Source organism: Pagrus major, chromosome 12 (genome assembly GCF_040436345.1).
Source record: "Pagrus major chromosome 12, Pma_NU_1.0".
NCBI classification, from domain to species: domain Eukaryota; kingdom Metazoa; phylum Chordata; class Actinopteri; order Spariformes; family Sparidae; genus Pagrus; species Pagrus major.
The window spans coordinates 25,225,897-25,250,750 of record NC_133226.1 but is presented as its reverse complement, the minus strand read 5'-3'; the positions used below and the strand labels follow the sequence as shown (position 1 = coordinate 25,250,750).

At 41.2% G+C, this 24,854-nt stretch overlaps 1 protein-coding gene across 4 annotated transcripts in view; it reads right to left on the bottom strand.

Moving 5' to 3' along the window:
- grk3 (G protein-coupled receptor kinase 3) overlaps nucleotides 1-24,854 on the bottom strand; it is a 68,571-nt gene that overhangs the window by 32,685 nt on the left and 11,032 nt on the right. For all 4 annotated transcript variants that reach the window (XM_073477960.1, XM_073477961.1, XM_073477963.1 and 1 more), the window contains one exon: nucleotides 19,438-19,514. In XM_073477960.1, coding sequence (XP_073334061.1) covers nucleotides 19,438-19,514 — 77 coding nt within the window. The remainder of the gene's footprint in view (nucleotides 1-19,437; nucleotides 19,515-24,854) is intronic.

Below are 24,854 nucleotides of genomic sequence, written 5' to 3'. Positions count from 1 at the left end.
GGACTAAACATGCAGGAGAGGTATTAGAGAGAGGGACAGAGGGGGAAAAAACGACAGTTCTTACATCACCAAGACTCAAGGATTAACCTTAATCGCTGAACACTTCAACACTGCCCAGCTAATTCAACAAATGGCCTCTTCCAGACACGCACGCACACACACACACACACACACACACACCTGGCTCAAATCAGACACGAGTTCCTCTGAGCTTTGTCTCATTAGCGGGATCACCTGAACTGTCTAAAAATATCACGTTGGCTTGTTCTGACCACTGCCTGTCGTCGATCACCGGCGCACACACAGCAAGGAGAGCAGGGAGGATCCAGAGTCGGTCCTGAACTCCAACCAGAGCCAAAATGTGGTGTTTGATTTCTGAAAGGCAGGTTTGGACCTGCTGTACGTCCTTCTACATCACCATTGGTCAATACGCTGAAAAGGATAACTTAAGACAATATTCACTGATTAATCGATTATGACAGCGATTGCTAGTTGCAGCATAAAGAAAATCTCCTGAAGCCCGAAGTGACTCCTTCAAACTTCTTCTTCTGTTCGACCAACAGTCCAAAACAATTAAAGATTTAAGTCACAACGACACAGAAGCGGCAAATCCTCACGTTTAACAATCAGGGACCAGCAAATGCTCGACATGACAAGCGACTTAACTGATTATCAAAACTGTTGTAAAGTAATTTGCTGTCAATTGACTCGTGGATTAATCAGCTCGAGTGTGATTACTGCACCAAAGTTATGTCAAACAATGAAGTCTGTCTCTCAGCTGTTGAAGTAAATAAGAGGCCAACTGAAATACGCTTGAGGATTCCTGTTGATTACTTTGTAACATAGACGCTATATTTCTACAGTTTCCCTGCAATCATTGTGACAGATGATACATAAAATGATCATCGGAGGGGAAATAAAATTATGTCTCATAGAATCATAAGCAGCTGAAAAGTGTTCAGCATTTGAGGAACTTTAAAATTCATAGATCTGTTACTCAAACTAGATTCACTGAGTGATATTTCATTGTGCATCTCCAGCAACAAACCTACATATACCAATATAAATACTCTGTATATTCAACAAACAGAATATCTATATTTTCTATTTTTTTAACTCTGGGTGTAACGCTACGTGTTTTCAACCTGAACCGTCACAGGACGGACATCTTAAACCATTTATTTTCTAATATTTGCTATGCTAAATGTCCTTTAAAAGCAAAAATGCTGCACTACTGTTGGCTGCAAATACATGAAAAGAAACCCAGCCTATTCATTTGGTGTTTTTTTGTTACTTCCTTCCCGTTGTACCAAGGTATTTACCAAAAAGTGACTTTTATCTGATGTGACAGACACAACTTTTCATACTTTTAACCCAAAAGAATCATAAAATCTCCTATTTCAAAAATGACGTGAGAATCAGATTGGATAAGCAGAATCAACCAACAGAATCTTGCCTCAGATAGTTCAGCCAGAAATCAATGATCCTTATCTTTCTCTTAAATGTTCTGCTACTTATCTACCTAGATTGTTTTGGTGTGAGTTGCAGACTTTTGAAGATATCAGCCGTAGAGATGTTTGCCTTCTCTAGACGGCACTCAGCTCGTGATGCTTAAAACACCAAAAAAAAAAAACAGCAATGTCTCTTTCCAGAAATCATGACCTGATTACTCAAGTCTGTGAGGAGAATCCCACTTCCTTCTGTGTGGTGAAACAAGAAAATAGTTCCTACATGAAACTGATCACAACAAGGTCTGTGGATTATCTTCAGTAACCAGGTCGTGATTTCTGGAAAGATTATTTTTTTGACGCTTCGAGCACCACAAGCCGAGTTTCATCTAGTCCTATCATATTAAAGAGGAGGAAGACATCTCTTCAATGTCAGGTTAACCATCAAGATGGATAGATAACACTACAGGTAAGAGGAGAAATAGGTGTTTGATATTGGGTTGAACTGTCCCTTTAAGAAAAAAATGCTCACAAAGTACTGTATCAGCACCATCACACTGTCTCACAGAAGTTATTCTCTGCTCCGTCTTCTCACTTTATGTTTGTTCCGATCAATGTTATCTTTCAGGAAGTGCAAGTTTTCACCCGCGTTTCAATCACTCTCACGTTATTATCTTATATAAACATGTTGGGTCAACATCAAGTAGAAGCATTCGTTAGCAAATAGGTATGTAGTTGAGACGTCTACTACCTTTTCTCTGTCAGTGACTACTCAAGTTATTCAGCTGTACGTTTCTGATCCGTTGTGAAGTTGAAACATTTATCACATGTTTGAATTTCAGGTGTGTCCTCACAGAAGCAAAACAAACTCTTGTTAATTTTGAGGTGAAGATGTATTGAAAAAAATAAACATTATTCAGTTCTATCTATGGAAAAAAAGAGAAGAGAAAAAGTTTTGTATTGAAGGGTCATGTGAGACCGGGGATGACTGTGTTGCATTATACATACACTGACCTTTACTGGTGGAGGAGAGCCAGCACCGAGCAGACCAGTGTGGTGTGTGTGCGGTGTGTGTGTGTGTGTGTGTGCGGTGTGTGTGTGTGTGTGTGTGTGTGTGTGAGAGTGTTGCACAATGTGGCAGATATTCATTCTAGTACAACATCAGGATTAGCAAACAATGTTAAGTATTCTCACAGCCCTGCTGCTCTCTTGTTCTGCTGTCTGATGGTGATTACCAAGTGTGAGTGCGGGCTAAAGGCCGCTAATATTAGCTCCAAAAATGCTAATTACTGTAGCTCTGACGATTTGCTTTGAATTGTGATTTTATAAAGTGGGTTTTAAATAAAACACTGGCACAGTATCATTGACAAATCTACTACAAAATGGCTACGGGGATGCCATGGGTAGTACTTGTTGCTCTGTTGATTCCTCTCGGTTGTCACTCCCTTAATTCACAGGCTTACAGCAAAGTCACTGCATGTCTAAGCTAGTCAGTTATATATTGTTGTTTTGAGGCGCGGTTAAGCTACACAGATACGCAATCATGTGGTATGCAGGCAGTACTTTACATGTTCAGTGACAGTTTATATGGTGGAGGTCAAGGCTGCTGTGGCAGTCTCCACAAAGAGACTGCTATACAGAATAAAAACACAATTGCTTACACACGACTCACAAAACAGTTGTTTGCTGTTAATGACAGAAGAATTCCAATAAATAACAAGCATACAAACAAACATCGCATTTGGCAGAAATATGTTTGTGTATATGAGCGTAAACACAGAGGACTGATAGTGTGAGAACAAAAACATCTTCATGGATTCTGTCAGTCCTGGTGTCTTTTTGTTCCAATGGGAGGGAAGTTACGAATACGTTACGCCTTCATGCCACTGGACATGTCTCTGTAGCCTCATGTGTGACGCTGTTTTGAGTTTATTCAGTCATTTTTCTTGATTTCTGTGCTTCTACCTTGGGTTGGTAGGGAGTCTAATGGTTTCTTATTATGTGTGTTTTACGTGTGTTTATTGTCCATATTTCGGACTTTGTTGTGTCTGCACAGAATGTTTTATTTTGAAAATTGACCAGATATTCTGTGCCGTTCCTGTGTCCGACTTCCTGCCTGGCTATGTGCAGCTTGATGCGGCTTCTGTCTGACGTTTTCACGTCTCCCATTCATAGTCTACGTGGGAAGCCAGGCAGTGCATTCTTGTAAAAGTCGCGTTGTGTTTCAAGAGATTAGGCGTCGTACCGCCCACTCCTCGTTTGCATAAAGTTGAATTTCCCACCACTTCATGCAAATCAGTAGCTTCGGGCTTGAAGCGACTTATCTTGAAACTATAAAAACTATGAAAACTGAACCCTGCTGAGTTAAAGTTTCTGCAACTGCAAGGGTTGTTTGTCGCCTAAAATATTTTCAGAAACAGATTTTGCTGAGCTGTTTTTGTTATATAGGAGAAAGTCTCCAAACAAGCCGCCATGTACGTTTGGTTTGAAGGAGTGGTGTTCGCCCAATCCTGTGCAGCCAGTGAGTGTTTGCATGGTTGACGGAGGGTGTAGCCTGTATTGGTTTATTTTTGTTAAGGTAATCAGCTGCTACCTGGCAACTAGTAAGCTAGTTAGCTAATACCACTTTTACACCAAAATTACACACTAAAAAACAAAGTACTAGGGATGCACCGATTGTGAAATTCTGGGCCGATGCCGATGCCGATGTTTAAAATAACGACATGGCCGATGGCCGATGCCGATGTTTTTTCTTTCCTTCTTTGTTATTTGTTTTGCTCTAGCGCTGTCTGGAGCCAGTTCTTTTACTCTCTCAAAGGCCGTGTCAATTAAAGTCTGAGTCTTGCCGGCGGTGGCTGTTTTCGCTTTCTTGGCAGCTTCATTTTTCCGTTTGTGGTCAGCTTGCAGATACTCGTTGTACACCGCTGCGTGCCGGCTTTTCAAATGTCCAATTAAATTTGATGTGTTAAACGACTTTCTGTCGGTCCCACCTCTTGAAATATTAGTTTTACACGCATTGCAAACAGCATGACGGGGATCGTCCTCCGACACAGTGTAATATTCCCACACGGTCGCCATCTTCTTTTACCTGACTAAGAAAAGTGTGGCGCTGGCGCCCTCTTGTGGGCATAGTTATGTTCCCCCCCCCAAAAAAGGAAAATAGAAAGGTTCCTCCCGAGCACAGCGTTCATGCGACATTTAAATCAACATAAACATCGGCCACTGCCATCGGTGAATGTAATCTTTTTTTGCCGATGGCCGATGGCAGTTAACTAGCCGAACATCGGCCGATGCCGATGGTCGGCCGATGCATCGGTGCATCCCTACAAAGTACCATGTAACATTATCAAATGTCTCTTTTTACCCGACCAACATGTTAATAATAATAGTTGCAGATTCATTTTCAGCTCATCAACTAAACGGTTAAACAACCAATCATAGCAGCTCTGCTCTACATGCTTTTGCATATTAGCTACATCTGCGCTACTAACACTTGTAAAAACCAAAAACAAACATTAGCAAAGCTCACATGCAAGCTACTGCTCATTTGACTGAATGTAAATCCATCCCACACTGTATATTTGAGTTGCCTGCGGTCTGTTATGCTGGTGAAAAAGACAAGAACTGAAGCTTTGTATGGTAATCAATAAAACCTGTCAGTGCAGCCTGAACACCAGGTGCAGTTAAGCCTCGATCAGTGAAGCGATTTCTGTTTTGAATGTCTCGATTTTCATTCGACATCAGAATAAAATCATCTTATCTTATTTCCCAAGTGTGAAGGGAAACCCTGATCCAGGGTTCTGCACTGCACATTGGAAAGCATGATGTTAGCAATACCTTTAAAAAGAAATGTGTCTGCTTTCAAATGCTAATTTTAAGGACACTTCCTTTATGATGATGACACCACATCACCAGTTGAGGTTAGAAGCCGTTTACAAAGAAAATGACTGACATTGAAAGCCCGTTTACTCTGGCTGGGAAGAGACTTTCATGCTTTCAACGTCTAGCTTCATCACCACGGGACTGTTTGCAAAACTTAAAACAAATTACAGAGCGGATGTCTCGTCCTGGAACAACTTTGACTGTTTACAGAGCCTGCTGCATTGAATATGCTAACCGATACTACACTCATGACATTTGGACAAGCTGTACTTACTGTACGATTCTGAGCAGATTATGAACACCTTGAGACTTTAGTTTATAAAAAAAACAAAAAAACAACAAGCTAGGAGAGGTGAGAATTCCCCCGCACACTCAACCAGGCGCTGCTCGTGGTGAGACAACACAGAGCAGACAATATGATTTATACATGTGGGTTAAGACCTTACTAGACGAATCTGAGCATATGGAGAGCGTCTGCAGGCCTGCTGGCTGGGCTCGACTCAGCATGTTACACAGCTTCATCACATCATCCTGCACGTCCAATCATACCCATATTTACAAGTTTTGATACGAAAAGGATTAATACTAACACAAACTACCGTCACAGTTACGTTCACTCAGAGTGCTCGTTTCTGCCACTGACAGGCCGAGGTTGTTATTCAAAGTGTCTGACGACGTTACGGAAATGATTCTTACGGAGATGAACCTTTTTGTTGAATATTAAGATCCTTTTTGTAACCACAAACGCAAGTCTCAAGAAATCTCCCTCTGAAATCTTCCAACAGGTGAGTTGTTGCAGGGAGACGATGGTGGGAACGTGAGTCGAAGCTGGAGAGAGGAGATTGAAGTTCAACTAGAGGAACTGCTAGCAATAATATTTCCAAAGTCATGGCCGACCACAGAGGATTTTGACAATCTAGATGAGGCAACAACTTCTCCATGAGCGAGACTTGTGTTTCGGTTTACAAAGTGATTCTTATATCTAACAAAAGTGTCCATCTCTGTAGGAGTTAGGGCTGAGCAACATATACATTATATATTGTTACTGTGATGCGAGACCACATATCGTGTGTTGTCTTTTCCTGGTTTTAAAGGCTACATTACAGTAAAGTGATTATATCCACATAACTACTGATTATTTAATACAAATCTTATTGTGTTAACATTTTTTGGGGATTAGGATGTGCTTTTGAGGATGTATATATCGTGTATCGCGATATGGCCTAAAAATATCGTGATATTATTTTATGGCCTAGGCCTCGTGGGAATCGTTTCCATAACGTTGTCAGACACTTAAAATAACATCCTCAGCCTGTCAGGGGCAAAAACAAGCACTTTTAGGGGACTGAACTTGTTGCAGTTGCCCCAAATGATTTCACTGCTGCCACTGTAGCCAGCTGAGGCGAAGTTTTGCTAAGTTTGAATTATTTACACAGCAATACCTGTAAATGTAGGTCATCCCCTTTAAATAATATTTGGGATGGGCTGCAACTAACAGTCATTTACTTCCTTGATTAATCGATGAGTTGTTTGGTCTGTAAAATTGTCCAAACGTCCAAGATGACTATTCACATTTAAGAAGCTGAAGTCAGAGAATTTTGACTTTTTAATTTTAAAAAAATGACTCAAACCGATTCATGACTCATGATTAATTTAATAATTGACATCTCATCGATTCATCCTAGCAGCTCTAATTTGGGACCATTACGACCAATCAGAACACATGAGATGAAACTGATGTTGTCACCAACAGATGGTGTAACCTTCAACACGCCAGCAATGTTCATTTTTATAACAAGATGAAGACGAAAAACGATATGAACCAGTTCAAATACACAATTAAGGAAACACAGACTCCCTGTCTGAGAGACACATGGTGAATTAAATGCACACACACACACACACACACACACGAACACACACACACACACACACACACACACACAACTTGCTGCCAAAATCTGGAAAGGGGGGCAGAATGGGTCAGAGGAAAAAATGGAAAGTGGGCAACAAAGCGAAAAGCTGACATCTGTCTCTGTAGTGAGTAGAGAGGAGAAATATTAGCCTGTTACCAACTCCATGTTAACCAGCAATCCTGGAAGGTCATGAGGTTTGCTGCCCAGTGGCATGATGGGTAGAAACCCGCTCACACCAGCATCGAAAATAGCAAAAGTTTGGAGTGAGATACAGTCATTTCACTCAGAAAATCTGAGTTTGTTTGACTTTGGTGGACTTTAACACACAAAACTACTGATCAATACCACGCTGTCTCAACAGTACCGACCTCTTGGGGAACAAACAGCAAGAGAGTCCAAAGCAAAGCGAGCTATCACAGGCGACAGTGGTGCAGTGAAGGCAGAACTTCCGGGTTCTGTTCCCGAAATAAAGAAAACCTCATTCAAAACCTCTCAGACAATCATCTACGTTGTTGACTAAAAATACAGCCTGGGAACTGAGCCGTTCTCAACAGTACGTCAGCTGGCTCAGTTCATGTTTACATGAAGATGTGGGTTTTCTTTTGGAAAATGATCCGATATATTAGTTTCTTTAATATTTGTGTATTTTAGTGGCCTCTAACAAACAGCGTTTCTCATAAGCTCTAGGTATTCTTGGTCTAAACGTTACAGCTCGACAGAAGAGGAGAGCACGAGTAAGTCTGTGACAGTAGCAGGATATGTACCGCACCACACTGTAAAGTATATGCAGTAAACTTGGTCGTGTTAATTTTCACATGTGATGGGAACTCGACTCTTAACATTCTCACCATCGAGCCGAATGAAGATATGACACCTGCTTCCTTTGAGGTTTTAGAGGTGAGAAGGTGAGAACGAAGACGAACATTTTAATCAGAGTGGGAGCCTGTTTTCTCTGGTGTGAATGAGTCGATACGACCACAGTTTAACACAAGACTAAACAGGGCTGCTGTAGCACAACCAGATACATTTTTCCACTTTTGTTTTAAGGGCAAGGGGTCAACCGAGCAATAGCAACAACCTGCTTTAGCGCAGAATAAGTGGTGGATTATACAGTATGTATAAATATAAGGTAGGCTGCAACTGAAGATAATCTTCATTCTCAACGTGCAGATTATCGTCACGATTAAATTATTATCTTTACAAAGAAAAGCAGCAAATGCTGGAACAATGACTGAAACAATCAATTTTCAAAATAGTTGACATCTAATCTAATCCAACTTATCAACGCAGCTCAATTGTACCAACTTTTACTCAATGTGGAACAGCGTTGTCAGATGCCACTTATCGTATTTGTGCAATAATTCGGCCCTCCGTACAATCAATAATGCCAAAAGTGCCACAACGTAGAATAATAGTCATAGTCTACACCGTCTCATAGCAATTAACTTCCTAACTTGATCAGCTGCTAAGATATGGATCCTAAGTTTCACGTGACCTCGTTCCAGTCAATCATGCTTAGAGTAGGTTCTGATGATGGATGTGATCGAGTCAATGCTCGACACTCGTATGAAATGTATTGGAGCGGGAGCTTAAACTTTGATGTGCTCATGTTAAGTTGTTATTTATCAAATTAGCTTAGTCGATGGTCTCATGTAGATGTTTTCACGTAGAATACGAGCCGTCTTGCAGTCAAGATGTCATGTACTTTAATTTTGTAATAGTAGTACAAACATGGTCAGAGTAATGGACGGATGGTGAACGTATCATAGCTGCATCCGCTTGCTCACAAAAAATAAATATATAATGTGGGTGGATCTGTAGAAGTGTCAAAATCCGTTTCAATACGTGCTCTGTAAAATGACACATTATCACTCGTCTACAACTGTGCAAACTCCAAAGTGACACAGTCAAACGCTCCAGAGCAGAAACTCTGTCTGGCGTGTGGTGAGACCGTTTCATCAAACCAAAAATAACATAATTTCTCGTCTCTTTGTGGGTGAACTCATCAGGGCTGGTTGTGCAGAGAGCAGGTGGACAAAAAAGCATTTTAAGCTGCATTGTGTGTCTGAGACCTGCTGTCAAAAGGAAGTTTGTGATCATTATCATAATGAAAAGTTATTTGTTTGGTTATCATTTAAGCTTTTGAAGTAGAATAATCTGACCGCAATACTTCAGTTTTTAAAAATACAAATACTGCATTACTTTATCACAGTCCAGTAACTGTAATCTGCTGTCTGTAACTCCAGTAACTCAATCGAGCTGCAATCAGATTCCTTTGATGTGAAGATAGTGTGAATCATGATGGATGAATAAAGGACAGACGTGAGAAGGACTGGAGGCGTGGACAGTCTGTTGACATACTCATCCTGGCCTCCAGGAGAAACGATGCATTCTGGGAAAAAAAAGGGAAGAAGAAAAGAGAGAGAGAGAGAGAGAGAGAGAGGGAGAGAGAGAGAGAGAGAGAGAGAGAGAGAGAGAGAGATATGGTCCGGGCTCTTTCCATTTATTGCTCTGCTTTTAACGTCGTTGTCCTCTCCATTTCCTCTCTCCAATTCTCATCACCTATTTTATTCCTCCTTTAATCAATTTCATTTCTCCCCGTCGACAAGCAAATGCAGCAGTTCTGGTCGGGTTCCCATGGCAACCACAGTTGCTAGGCAACGCGCGACTCTCCATCATCCATTCCAGAAGTCTGACAGATGGAGAGCGAGGACGCCAAGGCAAAGAGTGAGAGAAGAGGGGGGACATGAGGAAAGAATGAAGAAGAGAAAGAAGAAGAAGAAGAAGAAGAAGAAGAAGAAGAAGAAGAATACATGATGGCTGAAGCACGGATACAGAGCGCGGCAGAGAGGCGGAGATGATGCAATCCAAATAAAACACAGAGGGTCCAATAACCTCGTCAATGATCCGAGCTTCATTTGAATTCCTTCTCTGACTCAAACTCTCTCTGTTAGTCAACACTTTCATATTTCACGAAGGTCAGAGGGGATGACGTTTTGTTCCAGCCAGTTTTTATGAATGATATTTCAACACTACGAATCACTTTAAAGCTTTGACTTGATGGTGTTGATTAGATTCAACTTTATTGCCAATTGAACAGAACAGAACAAATGGTGAGACACAGTGAAATGCAGTGAAGCATCTAACCCTCAGTATCTTCATATAAATACAGTGCATGTATGCCACTGACCTGATGACTTATTCATAATCTCAAAGAAATTATTTAATCTGCATGTACTGGGTTTTTATCCCCTGGAGACTGTTTTTACAGTGAAATAATGTAATTTGTTATTATTTCAACAGAAAATAGAGGAGCAACATGAACATGAAAGGCTGCTGAGTTATACATGTTCATGCTCCTGAGGCATACAAGGTAAGATATCAATTTAACATGAGTCAGCTTATGACAAAAGTGGATAGACGGGCACTTTATTCATCCCCCTGGGGGAAATTCGCATGACACAGCAGCAGAAGGAGCCGCAGAGTACAAAGAATACAAGCACTAATATATCCCTTTTAAGCATGGGTGTACAAGTGTGCAAAGTGCAGTTAAGTGTTCAGACTTTAACTGTAACTATAAGTCAAAAAGTAAAGAAGATGAATTGCAGCATGTCCAAGTCCAATTAGTGACGCTCCAGCAGAAGTAACAGCGGTATAGATTATGGGGATATCGATGAGGTAGAAATCTGCCCCAAACACTGCGAGTGATCACTATTCAGTACTCGCCTACTACTACTGCAGCCATTGATTTTGTTGGTCTACATGGTATTACTTGATGTCATACTGTTGATTTTACCGACTCTAAAATGTGGGTTTATTGGCCTGTGAGTCTCTGAAGCAGGAATAATTGATTTCTGGTCATTTAGGGGCCGTAGATCAAGCTTCAGTCATTACATCGATCCACTGTGTCAACAAGGTGGGTTTGTCCAAAACACGAACCCAAAACAGGGAGGGCTGACAGATGTTAAACCAAAGTCTTTACAGGCACGTCTCACCACTCAGCAATGATTAATGTGTGGATTATTTTCCCACTTTAACATTTCGGCTATAAAATATCAAAACAGAAAAACATGAAAAGCCCAAAGTGACGTCTTCAAATCGCTTCTTTTGTCCAACAAACAGTCCAAAACCAAGGAATCTTCATTAACACACAAATGACAAAGACAAGCAGCAAATCCTCACATTTAGAAGACAGAACCAGGAAATGTGACAAAAATGACAATCTGACAAACAATTAATCGGTTATCATAATAGTTATAGCTATTTTGGTCTAACGAGACCTTGATCAATGGGGAGCGTGCCATAAATACACTTTTAACTGTCAGCAGCCAATCTGATAAATACATTTTAAAAAAACACGGTAACAAGTTTGGTGACTGCCCCAAATATGGTTTAAAACTTCTTCAATGGTTCAATCCAAATCACGGTGATGTGACACCAGTCCACCTGACCTTCGCTGTCTGCTTGCGTCAGTGCAACAACACAATCAGCTTGATATGTTTCCTGGTGCGGCTGTTATAAAGCACACGATTGGCTTTTTGGGGGAAAGGGGCGGGATATGGGTCAAATATCTGCCATCTCTGGTGTTAATAGAAGTTTCTATTCAAAAAGTGGTTTGTATCCTCTCTTATAGCATCTCTGGTTAAACCGCCCCACAGAGCAGAGGGGAACTGCAGGGCGGTGATATTTATCTGTAGGTCTATTAAGATAAAAATACTGATTAGTGTAGCTTTAAAAGTAGCAGCCACAACATCTCAACTGTGTGATAATGTGTGATATGATGCACACGTTCAGCCTCTTAATGTGACACATCGCTAACACGAGTATTTTCATTTAAAGGCAGCCAGAACTGGAATACTGAATGCAGTAGTAGGAACCGTATACATAACCCCCCCAAAAAAAGTATTCAAGGTGAAGTTGTGGCCAGTATGCCTGCTATATTTAGAGCATACAAAATGTCCATTACATAATGGCCATCCTGCCTGGCCCTGATTTTGTGTGGTCCATGGACTTCACAAGCAGGAATCTACTCACAGCCAGGTTCTCACAGCACTGGCTGCCATCCAGCTGATGTAAAGACAGGTGGATCCCCTCAACACTGCTTCTTCAGGTTTGTAACACCGAAAAATAGGTCACTGACTCTCATCCCTTCAGGAGTCTGGATGGCAGAGTTCATGAACCACAAAAGATTATAATGGATGCTCTCCAAATGAAAACTCTCCTTCAGATCTTCAAGTTTGATTCACTGGACGCACAAACTCGTCCTACTTAATCTAATCTAATTCACCTACTAATACTAATTCAATATTTCACAATAACATTTTATGCTTGCCAAAAGGCTCTCAAAGTTGACTCGCTAACGCTGCATCTCTACCCTTGAGGATAAACATTCCAGCAGCACTGCAGCGTCTCCCTCCTGACCTTGGTTGTCATGACAGTCAACAAGGCTTGTTGAGCTCAAGGACGAAGCACGTTAAGAGTGCCAAAATCAAAAGCAAACTCGCAGCCCTGCTTCTGCGACTGCTGATTAAAATCCACCTCCAATTGTGAAGCTAAAGCCCTGCAATCCGAGTGAGAAGGTCGACATATTTTTATGCATGACAATACCGGGAATGAATCCACTGTGAATGAGATCCAACACAGGTAAACCCAGTACCTGGAACAAACCATGGATCTCTGTAATTCATATTCAACGGGTATTTATGTAACACAGGTCAAACTCTTAATGCAATGCAGGGTAAAGATCGAGTGTTCTCTTGCTTTGTGTCCAAATACACGACAAAGTGTAAAGCGCAGTGGTTAACACCGTTCACTCGCACCGCCCTTCCTTTGAACCGCCCTGACGACTGTGTCTGTTCTTAAGAGAAAAAAATCAATTGTTTTCTTTGCATCCGGACAAATGTTCTAGCTAACTCTTTAAATTGACGGTAGATTTCACATATTGCACGACACAATCGGTAATACTGAATTCAGAGGGCACGCTCAAGTGTGAAATAAAAGGATTTTTCAAATGAAAGAACTCTTAAAAATCAATTCTGTCTGACAATGGCAGCCAGTGTCAGCAGAATGAGACAGGTGTGTTGAGGTCTGACAATTTTGTCTGTATCAAAACCTCGGCTGCAGCATTTTAAATGAGCTGAAGGGCAAAGCAATAATAGAGGCGGACTGATAATTAAAGCATGAATGAGCCTTTGTGTCCTGTTGTGACAGGGCGGATCTTACTTTTAGAAAATGTGTTGCAAATAAAATAATTTTCAAATCATTTAAATGACAACAATCTAATAATAAATAACACTGTTTAATAATAATAAAACCGTTTTAATACCAAACAGGAGGCTTGTTGTTACTTTATCAGATTGTAAAGCGACAGGTTTGTGGCTGATGTTTGTATTGCTGAAAACACAGCCTGAACACCTCCATGGTCACATCGTGCTGCGTTTGAGTGCATTGGACAGCTATCTCTTGTTCCATGCAAAACCACACATTTGCCATTCAGATGTGTACAGTGCACAGGCTCTCTGTGATGCTCTCAGCCTCGCAACTATTTCCCTGAGCTGTGCTGCCTAATGCTGCGCCGCCTGAGCTCATCACTTCTTTCACATCTCTGTGTTGTTCTGTTAATGGATCGGGCTAAAAGAGCACAGAAAAAAAAACAGTAAAGCAGGAGGGAGGCTCACGACTGATTCCCGCACTGACTGAAAGACTCGAAAGATTCTTTGATGGGTTCACATCACTGATCGGCACTAGAACCTGAGTGTTACAGGTACATGAGACTCGACATGTGGGTTTGTTATGAGAGTCTAGATAGCTTGACCTGAAGTCACTGGAGCTACAGCTGTCCAGCTTCTCATTCTAGCATCGCACATATGCTCATTCATCGCAATCATTCATTGATTATGATAAAATGACAACTGGCAGACTTGATCGACTGTAGCTAGCTTGCGAGTTCGGTGGAAAACTACATGTGCAGCTAACTCGTTTGAAAGCCAGAGCCCTGTAAAAGGGTCTTAAATATGCACAAGATGGCTACAGCAGGGCAGCTGTGGTCACCAGTGGTTAGCATGGTAGCTCGCTGCCATTGGTGTTTGAATGCGTATGTGTGTGAGTGAAGGAGAGGTAAACTTTAGAGTGCTTTGGATAAAAGTGCCATATTAATGCCCTTCATTTACCATCAGCAGGTGGAGTGAATAATATTGATCATCTTATTGCATTGCAATGTTCTGCTGGGAAACCTTGGGTCCTGGCATTCATGTGGATCACACACCTGAACACAGTTGCAGCCGACATGGCAACGGCACTCCCTTGAGGCTTTAACATACACATTTGACTAATGTCGCTCTTTTCAAGAGTAGCGGTCAACGGAGAGGCTGTAAATACACTTCCTCCCTTTATTATCGCAGAATACCTGCTAATAAAGCTCTGCTACTTGATAAACACATTTCATTTCATATAAATTGATCATAATAAAAGTCTCCGTTATTTAATTATGAAGCTTAATGTTGTGTTTTCACCAACTGTAACTTAACACGACTTCCAAAACAGCTGAAAGCAAACAGTTAACAGTAAAACACAGTAAAACACAGCAGATATCTGAGAATACAACCAACAAACTTCAAACTACAGAGATTCAGTTAGAAGCAAAAAAAGTACTGACAGCTGAACACAGAGAATTTTAAACGTCTTTCTCTCTGCTCTCTTGCACAAACATCTTGCAATCACAACACGTGCATGTTTGAGGGGGCGAGGGGGGGTTCATCGTGGGTGAACCGCAGTTGTGAAACGTCAACCCAGCTCGCTTTGGCCCCACTCCAGAGAGGGTCCATCCTGGGCGTGGCTAGGCTCAACTCTGCGTGGTTAAACTGGTAATTGAAACCAAATCAGCGGGGTATGATCCGTCTGGGCCAAAGGTGACAGTGGAAGAACAACATGATGGCAGAGGCTCTCCCAGCAGGAAGTTGCCCAAGGAACTTGACAAAGAGCTCAAGGCTTCAATCTGGACTCCAAATTCCCCAATTCCAAAAAAAAAAAAAAAAAAAAAAAAAGCACTCAGCTCAATGTAACATCAATCAAGACCAAGTAATTATATCACCAAAATTAAGCAGGGGGAAGGCTGCCTTGATTACCTGGACTGTCAAAGTCCCAGAGGTAGAGACACATTGACTGTCCTGGTAACAAGTATTTTCTAGGAGAGCAGCTAATGAGAGCTGAGAGCTGGACTAATGACCAGCAGGAACCAGGGGACGGGCTCTGGCTCTGATGAAGACAGTAAGACGGATGAGAGAGGAGCAGTGTGATAATGTGTCCACAGTAAACATCACACACATTAGGAACAGGAATACAGGAGAAAGAGGCCGAACATTCACTGGTTCCACGTTCACATGTGAGATGACTTTATGTTTAATGTAAATTGTATAGTTGGGGTGTGTTCTTAGCATTTTCTTACATTTTATAGACTAAGCAATTAGTTGATATCATTATAGGTTCAGCAGCCTCACTAGACAGTAGGATTGTCAAATTTTTTTAATTATTATTTTTTATTATTCTTCGAGATATTTTGGTTTATTGTGATAAATACTGCAACATGAAAAATAGAGGAATTTCCTCCAGATAACTTGTATAGCTCTATTTGGAAAGAATTAAATCACTCCAGAAGCAGGCCATGCTTTGTTTGATGGATTGATCGAGAATGATTGTGGTTCGCTGTGCATGCAGCGCCTGCATGTCACCCACAAGCAACAAACTCCCCATGAACCCAAGAACTCTTAAATCGCACTAGATTACGTAATATCAGACTGACATCTCTTGTAGATTAGTCATCGACAATGAGAACTGCTCGACTTTTGTTTTTGTATGAAGCAACAACAAAAGTTGTATATGAATTAATTTGTCTGTCCTGGCTGAAAATATATATTGTGCAGGCATAATTCCTTCTAAATAAAAACACTGAAGTTCAAAACTTTCAAATATCTATTTTTGCTCTTTCTGTTTATGAGAAGGCAAACCAATACAAGAGACATGAACCTGTCTTTAAAAGTATCCAACGCCGCTTTCTTTCACTGTCTGTCCAGCAACGATCTGTGTGAGTTAATTAATGACTCATTATTGATGGTGAGTGATTCTTACAGGTTGGCCCTCTGCTTGCTGGCTAACTGCTGCTGAGATAGCTTGAATACAACTTTATCTCTAGGTCAGCTATATTTCCAAACAGGGCTTTTTAGATTGCTCACAGTGTAAATCTCTCTCTCTCTTTGGCCGAGTTAGGTTGTGAACTCCACATGGTTGTTGTTGCTTGTTTCAGCTTGACCTACATTTAATTCTTTAACATTTTCACAAATCACATGTCGTGTTTTTTACAATTCAATTACATAAATCGAATTCAGAATATTTGTTGATAGCCCTACAAGAAAGAATTTTTCTAGACAAGTGAAGTAAATCTTAATTTTTCCAAAACAATGTGATATTTGTGAAGCTCAGCTCAGATTGTTCATTATGTAGAACGGAAAATGACCTGTCAGGTCTAATTTGTCTCATAAAATTAACTACAGTGTAGAGAGCCTTATGTGAAGCATTCAGGTACATTACCATAAGCTGTAGAAACTGGTTTAATGGTTTACCTGAGGAGGAAAGGCTTTGTTTGTGATGTGATCTAGATGAGCCTGAAAACATTAGACAGTAAAACCTCTTTCATTTGTTCCGGCTGGATGATTATAAAAGACGAGACTTTGATCTTGATCATCTAAATACCGGGTGCTTGACCAATTGAAGGTGAAAACATGACAAAACATCCGCACACTGATCTACGAATGACTTTTCAAGCTAATCCTTGTCTTTAGATTGAGTTATATACAGAGACGCCATCTTCACTCTGGTCAAATGATAGCCGCATGATGATAATAAGTTATATTGCAGACAAATGCAAAACTTAAAACGTCCCTTTCTGGATGTGCTAATGAACTGCATGTAAGGGAGCTGCAGCATGCAGATCTTTTTTGTGTTTTTTAATGTTTCATTGCTGCAACAAGTCCATATTCAATATGCATGACACAATAAACTACTACAACAACTTGAAAACGAAGTCTGCAAATGTATTGATCAGTAAATATTCGTAAGCTGCAGTCTTGTCCCTATATGGACCAGTCATTAGCAAGTAAACACCGTAGTCCCCCCTAAGTTCGAAAGTGCGATTTCCATCTTTTCTCCCTCCATTAATGGATTAATTGTTTGTTCTATTAAATGTCAGAGAATAGTGAAAAATGACATTCACAGCTCCCCAGAGCCCAAGGTGACATTATCAGATTGCTTACTTTGTCCAGGCTACGGTCCAAAACCCAAAGAGATTCAGTTTACAGTGACATAAAACAACAATCCTTGTGTTAGAGAGGCTGGAACCAGCAAGTGTTTGGAGTTTTTATTTAAAAAAAATGACTTCTTATCAAAATAGTTGCTGATTAATTTTCTCTCAGTTGAATGTTTATCATATGTTGAACTGGCAGTCTGTGTAGTTTTAAATATTCCAGCACAGGAAACAGCACGTCTGTACTTTTGTTTAGTCAGAGCGAGAGCACAAAATATCACCTGGGAAGTGGTGATATATTATTGGAGGGGTGAATGTCAGGGGTTTCAAACTGGTGTCTGACAAGCATGTGCACACCCACCCACACACACATACACAGAAAGAGAGAGGAAGTATGAGGTGATGATACAGAGAAATAAAGAGAGCAACAAGTGTGACGGAGGGAGATCTGGAGACAAAGAGAAGGAGGCAGGGAGAATTAACGCAGCCTGTTCTCACAGGGGGGCTGAGACCTAGAACAGTAAGTAAACCTTGTAGAAGCCTGCAGGGCGGCTGTGGTCCCCTGGTACGCCACAACTACTGGCACACAGCCCGTCTGCTCAGAATGGAAACACTCGGAGGAGCCGGCGCAAAGGCGCTTGCTACCGACTGGAGGGCAGGAGGAAGCAGGAAGCATGACGCTCTGCATTGAGCCACTGCATCGACAACAGAAGCACTAACACAAACAAAGACGCCAGGCGATCGAGTCTGCATTGGGAAGTGACAGCAAGTATTTGTTACCATTGTGGTGCTAAAAACAAATCCTGACTCGGATGATTCAGGGCTTCAGGACAATGTGCTCCATGGCTGAATTAAAATTATTTAGAAATGAGAATGGAAGAATAATAAAAAAATAATACTTTGTCTGGACAACAATTAGGTGGTCTATTTTTAGCAGTAAGGTGTAAAAATATGGAGAAAGTGATGAGTTTGTAATCAATAGCTTTTTGTCCAGTCAGCTTTTGCGAGTGTGGATGTCAGGACAAGCAGCAGTAATGGAAGAACCCCAGCAACACCAATAACGACACCTCACCTCTGACCACAAGCAATCAATGTGCTGGATGTAATATCTGGTGCCTGTAGGTGCACATTGCATTGAACCACATAGCAGCTGTTGTCGGTGACATTAATGAAACCGCACTACAAAGTTAAAAATGACAAAAATTGATCTAAAGTTCAGTCAAGATGTGAACTTTTAAACTACAACAACAAAGCAAATGAATGTAAAATCAATGTGGACATGAGCCCAGGAGACTTCTTAAGGAGGTATAATCACTGAGCTGTTTCGGTGTCGTTCATTTATTATCTGTTCTAGCTTTTTGTACATTAGTACACAGACATCATGATTAATAGTGGCCTCAAATTATGTGTAATTGCACATTTCTGATTGAGGAATTCTTTCAAAACTAATTTAAAGGATCCTTTATGTATATACTCTGAAATACAGATAACAGGCATCAGCCTTTTAAAGCTGATACCAACCTATACTTTCATCAGCGGATGAGCTTTCCCTGACTTAATACCCTGAACAAACTCCATCAGCCCATTGAGACCAAACGTGGTTAGAAGCTCTGAGGAGCAGCTCGCCAGTGGGCCTTCGGTTAAGATATTTTTCCATTAAATTGAAAACGTGTCCTCAGCAGCTCAGAGGAATCGTGTACAGAGATCGTGTGAATGTGATCATGTTCAAATAAAACACATTCCGACGATTGTTTTATTTAATTGTGTGTGGATGAGGAATGCTACTGAATACTGCCAATTCTATTACAATGTCTGGGGCGTTTCATCTGATTCCTCTGAGTGGATAATGTGCTTTGATGAAATAAAAAAAAAAAAAAGAAAGAAAGCTGAGACTTACCAATTTTCTGGTTGAAAATTTTGTCGAATGTCAGTTCATCTCTCTCCTCGAGGTACTTCTGCATCACGCTGCGAATACTGTGAACAGAGGGAGGGGGTGAGGAGAGGAGAAAGCTGATTAATAAACACCATCATTAGCAGTTCACTGAGCCAGATGCAACAATAACCTAATCTCAGAGACGTCTGTCCTCCTCCACCTCCACCTCCACCTTCCATCCGTGATCCCGGCCCAGGTTTGAGACTCTCCCTGCCACCTGTCCCCTGACAGTCAAACTGCAGGGAGGGCAGGGGGACACATGGGAGGCTGCGGGGGAACCTGGAGAGATACATTCTACCCTGGGAACGGGCGATAATGAGAACGAGAGCGGGGAGAATGAATCAATTAGCACCCCCTCCACGGGCCCATTAACACTACACCAGCACCCTACATACACCGGAGAAAAGTGGCCAGGCTTGACCTACAAACACCTCCGCAGGCACACACTGAGCATGTGCACGGAGAAACCCTGGCTCCTTATGACTGGGTCGTAATTTTCTCCAGTATTTACATTCTGATAGCGTTGGCTCACATGAATAGGTACTGTTGTTTTCTGTTCCAAGAGCAGACAGACAACACAATCATAAATAACCTTTTGTTTCCAGGATCAAGTCCAAAGAAAATGTGTGTGACCACAGTGAGCACCGACGCTGACTGGCGAGATATTGCTTTTAACCACTGTAGAATCATAAAAACACTAACTGAGATATAGATGTAATGGTAGAGAATGGAGTCTATACAATACTTCTGCATAAGTAATTTATTACAGTTAATAACTCAAAGTGCACATCATGATAACAGGCTCATTAATAGATGATCAGTGTGTAATACTGAGGTGCTTATCTGTAAATACAATGATGCCGAGTGGACCTCCACGGCCTTTAATGCATTATATACCTCATAACAGGGGTGTGACCATCTGGATTCTTTGAATCGAGTGTTCAGTTTCGATCAGAGAAATCAAAAGCACAGTTTGGCAACACTCACGGCATTATTTTGTCTCTCCACCACAGAAGAAAAAAACACTTTGAAGATAATACATCTAGCTTACTGGTAACAACAATGATCAACTGTCTGGTACCAGAGGTTACTCTGTTAGCGTCGAAGATGTTAGGTTCATTTTCTTTTCCAAAGATCCTCTATTGATTTGTTTGGAAAGAGGGTTTACTCGAGACAGACTTAAGAAACAATTTTACCGTTTATTGTTGAACTCTTGAATCTTTATTGTTGGTGAATATTATCTGAACTCGTCACACCCTAACCTGCCAAACCACACCAAGATAAAGTCGAGCCGTTGTTATAAAAATACTACTATCTTGTTAAAGAAGAATTTCAAAATGTAAACAACACTTGTCAAGACATAAAACCAAGGATCTGTTGATCTTTACAGATCCGGGTGTGATAGTCTAACTACGGACGTCATAGCTGAAAAAATGTTTAAATAGAAAATCAATCCAATCGTGGATCCTCGTGGGCCTCACAGTAATTTGTGAAGTGTACATGTCATCCTAATGAGCTCCTGTCGGATTGATCAGAGTGTAATGTGAGCATTTTGAAATATCAATAAGTTTGTATCATTGACTTGCTAGCATTAAAACTGCAGGAGGTGTGTTATTTTTTCACAAACAGCTCATTAAATATAAAAATGTAAGTATTTTTTAAAATGCGAAAAACTGCATTAGGGCTGTCATGATATAAGATTTTCACTACATGTTTATTGTGACCATACAAATTCACATTAATGATATTATCGCAATATTCATCTTTCACTTTGTTTGCTGTGTTTTGTCTCTTTTTTGTCAAATAAATAACACTGAAATACAACTGTAGGGATTTGGAGAGAGAGTTTCTGATCATAACTGATTAAAAACATACAAAAGAACAATTACACTTAAAAGGCGCGCTGTGTAACAATTTGTACCAATTTACATGCATCATTTACTTTTTTATTGGCCATATGTGAGCGAACGTGATGCGAAAAATGAAACCAACCCCGTCTCTCTCGGTCGTCTACAAGCCAGTGGATGACTTGTTGAAGTTGTTTGGACTCGGGTCGGATTTTCCACGACAGTCCAAAGGATGTGACTTTATGCACAGTCGAGTGACTGTCTCCGCTCCGCTAACAGAGAGCAACAGTAGCTAACGATAGTTGAGAAATGGAGTCTGCTAACATAAACCAACGATCCGCTTCCAACACAACACAGAATATCCACAGAGAACCTTAAATGAATTGTAAAAAGAAACCAGATGCACTGAGAAACAACAGATCCACAAGTCCTAACATCTGCGCTGGATTCTTCATACAATATTATTCTCTGTGTATTATTATCACAATATCAATATTTCAATACCAGTATAGAGCGACACCCGTTAACTGAGCAATTACTTATGTAGCAATTTGCTGAAATTCTTTGAGGCATAAACAGTTTCAGTTACACGTGAGCAAAAAAAGGGACATAGGATTGAAAAGAGTGTGACTGTTGCTCCACAGCAGTGACACTAATAAAAGCAAAGTTGACCTTCTTCCTCCTTTGGAAGGCAAGAATGACATGTTGTCATTGCAGGCTATATATTTTCTCGAACCAATAAAAACATCAAAGCACTGGGACCTGCACTGAAACTCTAACTTCACGAGGTCCAAACTGGGACTGCTTGCGCACCCAAAAACTCACTGAGGACCCCAGCAGATGACGGTCCGTGCTGGTTATGTGACTGTAATGGGGCCTGTGCAGGCAGATTTTATGGGAGGGTGGGAATGAGCAGTGGATGCAGCAGTTCATCTGTAGACGCAGCGACAGGAACAAGAACCTAGGAAGTAAGCATTTCCTCTTTTAGAGGAGGCCTGTTTGTGTGCCCCAATGAATCATTAGCAGCTGACTCTGGATTATTTGTTTGAAACCTCCCCACTTCAGACGCCATATTAAGACCGCTGGTGATATTTACTGTAACACTTATGCCTCACTAGGCATAAATAACACGCTCTGGGGTTAAAAGTTTCCGAAAACAGTATGTATGGTAAACCCGTCTGTAACCCTTCAAAGTGTGACAGACAGTGTACAGACAGACAGCTGTGGCTGATGAGTCTGGTCATGAAACACAGGTGCATTAAAAAAATGTAATCATTCACCACAGGACACTTTCACACCAGTCACATGTAGCCATATAGTCAGCTTGTATGTTTAACTGCTTGAGATTTCTATCAACAAAACAGTAAAAAAATAACATTTTAAAACGCCAACAGCGACGAGTCTTTCAAAAAACGATGTCCCAGTTACTCTCAGAGCATGTTGTGATCAGGTTTTGTTGCTTGATACCAAAGAAACCCTCAGTTAGCAAAAGCAGCCGCAGCTTTAAACACCAACACTCGCTCACGGGAGCAGATGACCGGAGCAGAGCAGAAAACAAAGAGGCTCCTGCTGTGACAATGCAGTTTGAGTGACAGCATGACTGCTGGCACATAGTGATAAATAAGGCTCTATCTACAGGGACTCAACATGTATGAGGTGGTGGGCTGTCACATGTGAATGAATGTAGCACAAATCCTGGTATTCATTTATTGTATCAGAACGGCCTTCAGTTTCACAGAGAGCAGAGTCCTTTCACCACCGCCCGTCCAACCGCTGATAGTCAAGGTGTGAGCTCCCAAAAGGTGTCTGATTTTACTGAAATATGACTGAGCCTCTCTTCGTATTTACATTTTTGAGAAGTGTGTAACGTTGGCGGCTACAGGCATAACCTCTGTAGCACCATAAATGCATAAAACTCCAGCTATAAATGTCAGACTGCTCCTGATATACACACCCTTTTTCCCCCAACGACAGCCACAGTCTATTGATGATGCATCGCTGGAGAACGTGTCCCATCCCTGCTACCAGTCTTACCCTAAACTAATCCATCATTAAAGGGCAACTTCTCCATTTTTACACATTACAGCGTGTTTATAAGTCTTGGGGAGAACAACTGCATGTGTGAAAAAAAGTAGTGTAAAGCCTTTTGTGGCTCCAGAGGAAGCTGCATGTAATCTGATAAACTGCCTACAAGACCTGTAAAAAAAACTTGAATGTGGAAAGCTGTGGGAGCTACCCTTTGAAAGAGTAACTCAACACTAAACCCACTGTTGTTTGACGGTGATAACGTTCAATGCAACAGAAGTTCTTTGCCTTTATCAAGAGACAATTGAATAATTCTGTCCCTTTTTGTTAATCGATTACTCAATCGACAGACAAATTAATCGTAAATATTTGGATAATCTGTTGCTCCATTTAGTAATTTCTCAAGCAAAAAAGTCACAAAATTAATAGTCCCAGGTTCTCAGATGTAAGAATGTTCTGAAGTCTTTGGCCGGAGATTTTTTTACCATATCATGCAGCCCTATGTACATTATAGTATTGAATATTTTGGGGTCATTGAGTTGATACTGTGTCGAACATTTTTCACTGTTTGTTTCATAGACAGAACTATTAATGGAGAAAACAATCTGCAGTTAGTTGCATTTCTACTCTCCAAACCTCCAAAGAACATGGCAACATCATGTTTACTCAGATATGGGCCACACCCCCTATAAAGACCAAAAAAGAAAAAAAGGTTACGAGCTCTTGACCCACAGTCTTCAGACCGCAGTTACACTTTCAAGTTAAAACCGAGGCTGAAACTCGTCCAACGAAGACGGGGTTAAACCGAGGGACACTGGAGCACCGGACTATGAGATGAGCGCTAGTGTCGGTGGTCATGGGTTAACAGCAGTGGGGAGGTCAGGAAACAGAAAGATATTCTGGAGTGTCCTTGACCAAGACAGTTTATTCTCAGAGTCGTGGCACTGTTCTGGCTTGTGTCCTCCGCTTGTACCCGCCATACAGTCCACTTCCTGCATGGTTGGATACAGACAAGGTCCATAAGAACACACAGTGCACCTTCCTTTCGGCTGCACTTACATAATTCTGCCTCCATTACATCTGCTTCAGCAGCTGTTAGCACAGTTAGATGAGAACGTGCACGCGTACCTCGCCAACAAAATGAGCACCACAACAATGAGCCAAAAGCTCCCGATGTCAGTTTAGTCTTCTGCCGCCTCCTGGGTGACCTTTTTAAAACCGCCAACAGCTACTGCTGGGATGACAACGCAGCACCGTGATGGTGGGAGACCCTGACCTAATTACATGTCTTCCTAAATACCCTTCACTGCATGTCAGTGCATACCTAAAGCTTGATTTATTATATAGCACGCTTGTTTTGTTTACTGCACCGACAGGAAAGCTCGGGTTACATTTAACAGGATTTTGAAAAAGTATCTGGGCCTGTACTAATGACATTATCAAAACTAGTGTCTCTTTACTACAATACTGAGCTCCAGGTGGGCAGAAAGGGGGCAAAACCCACAGATA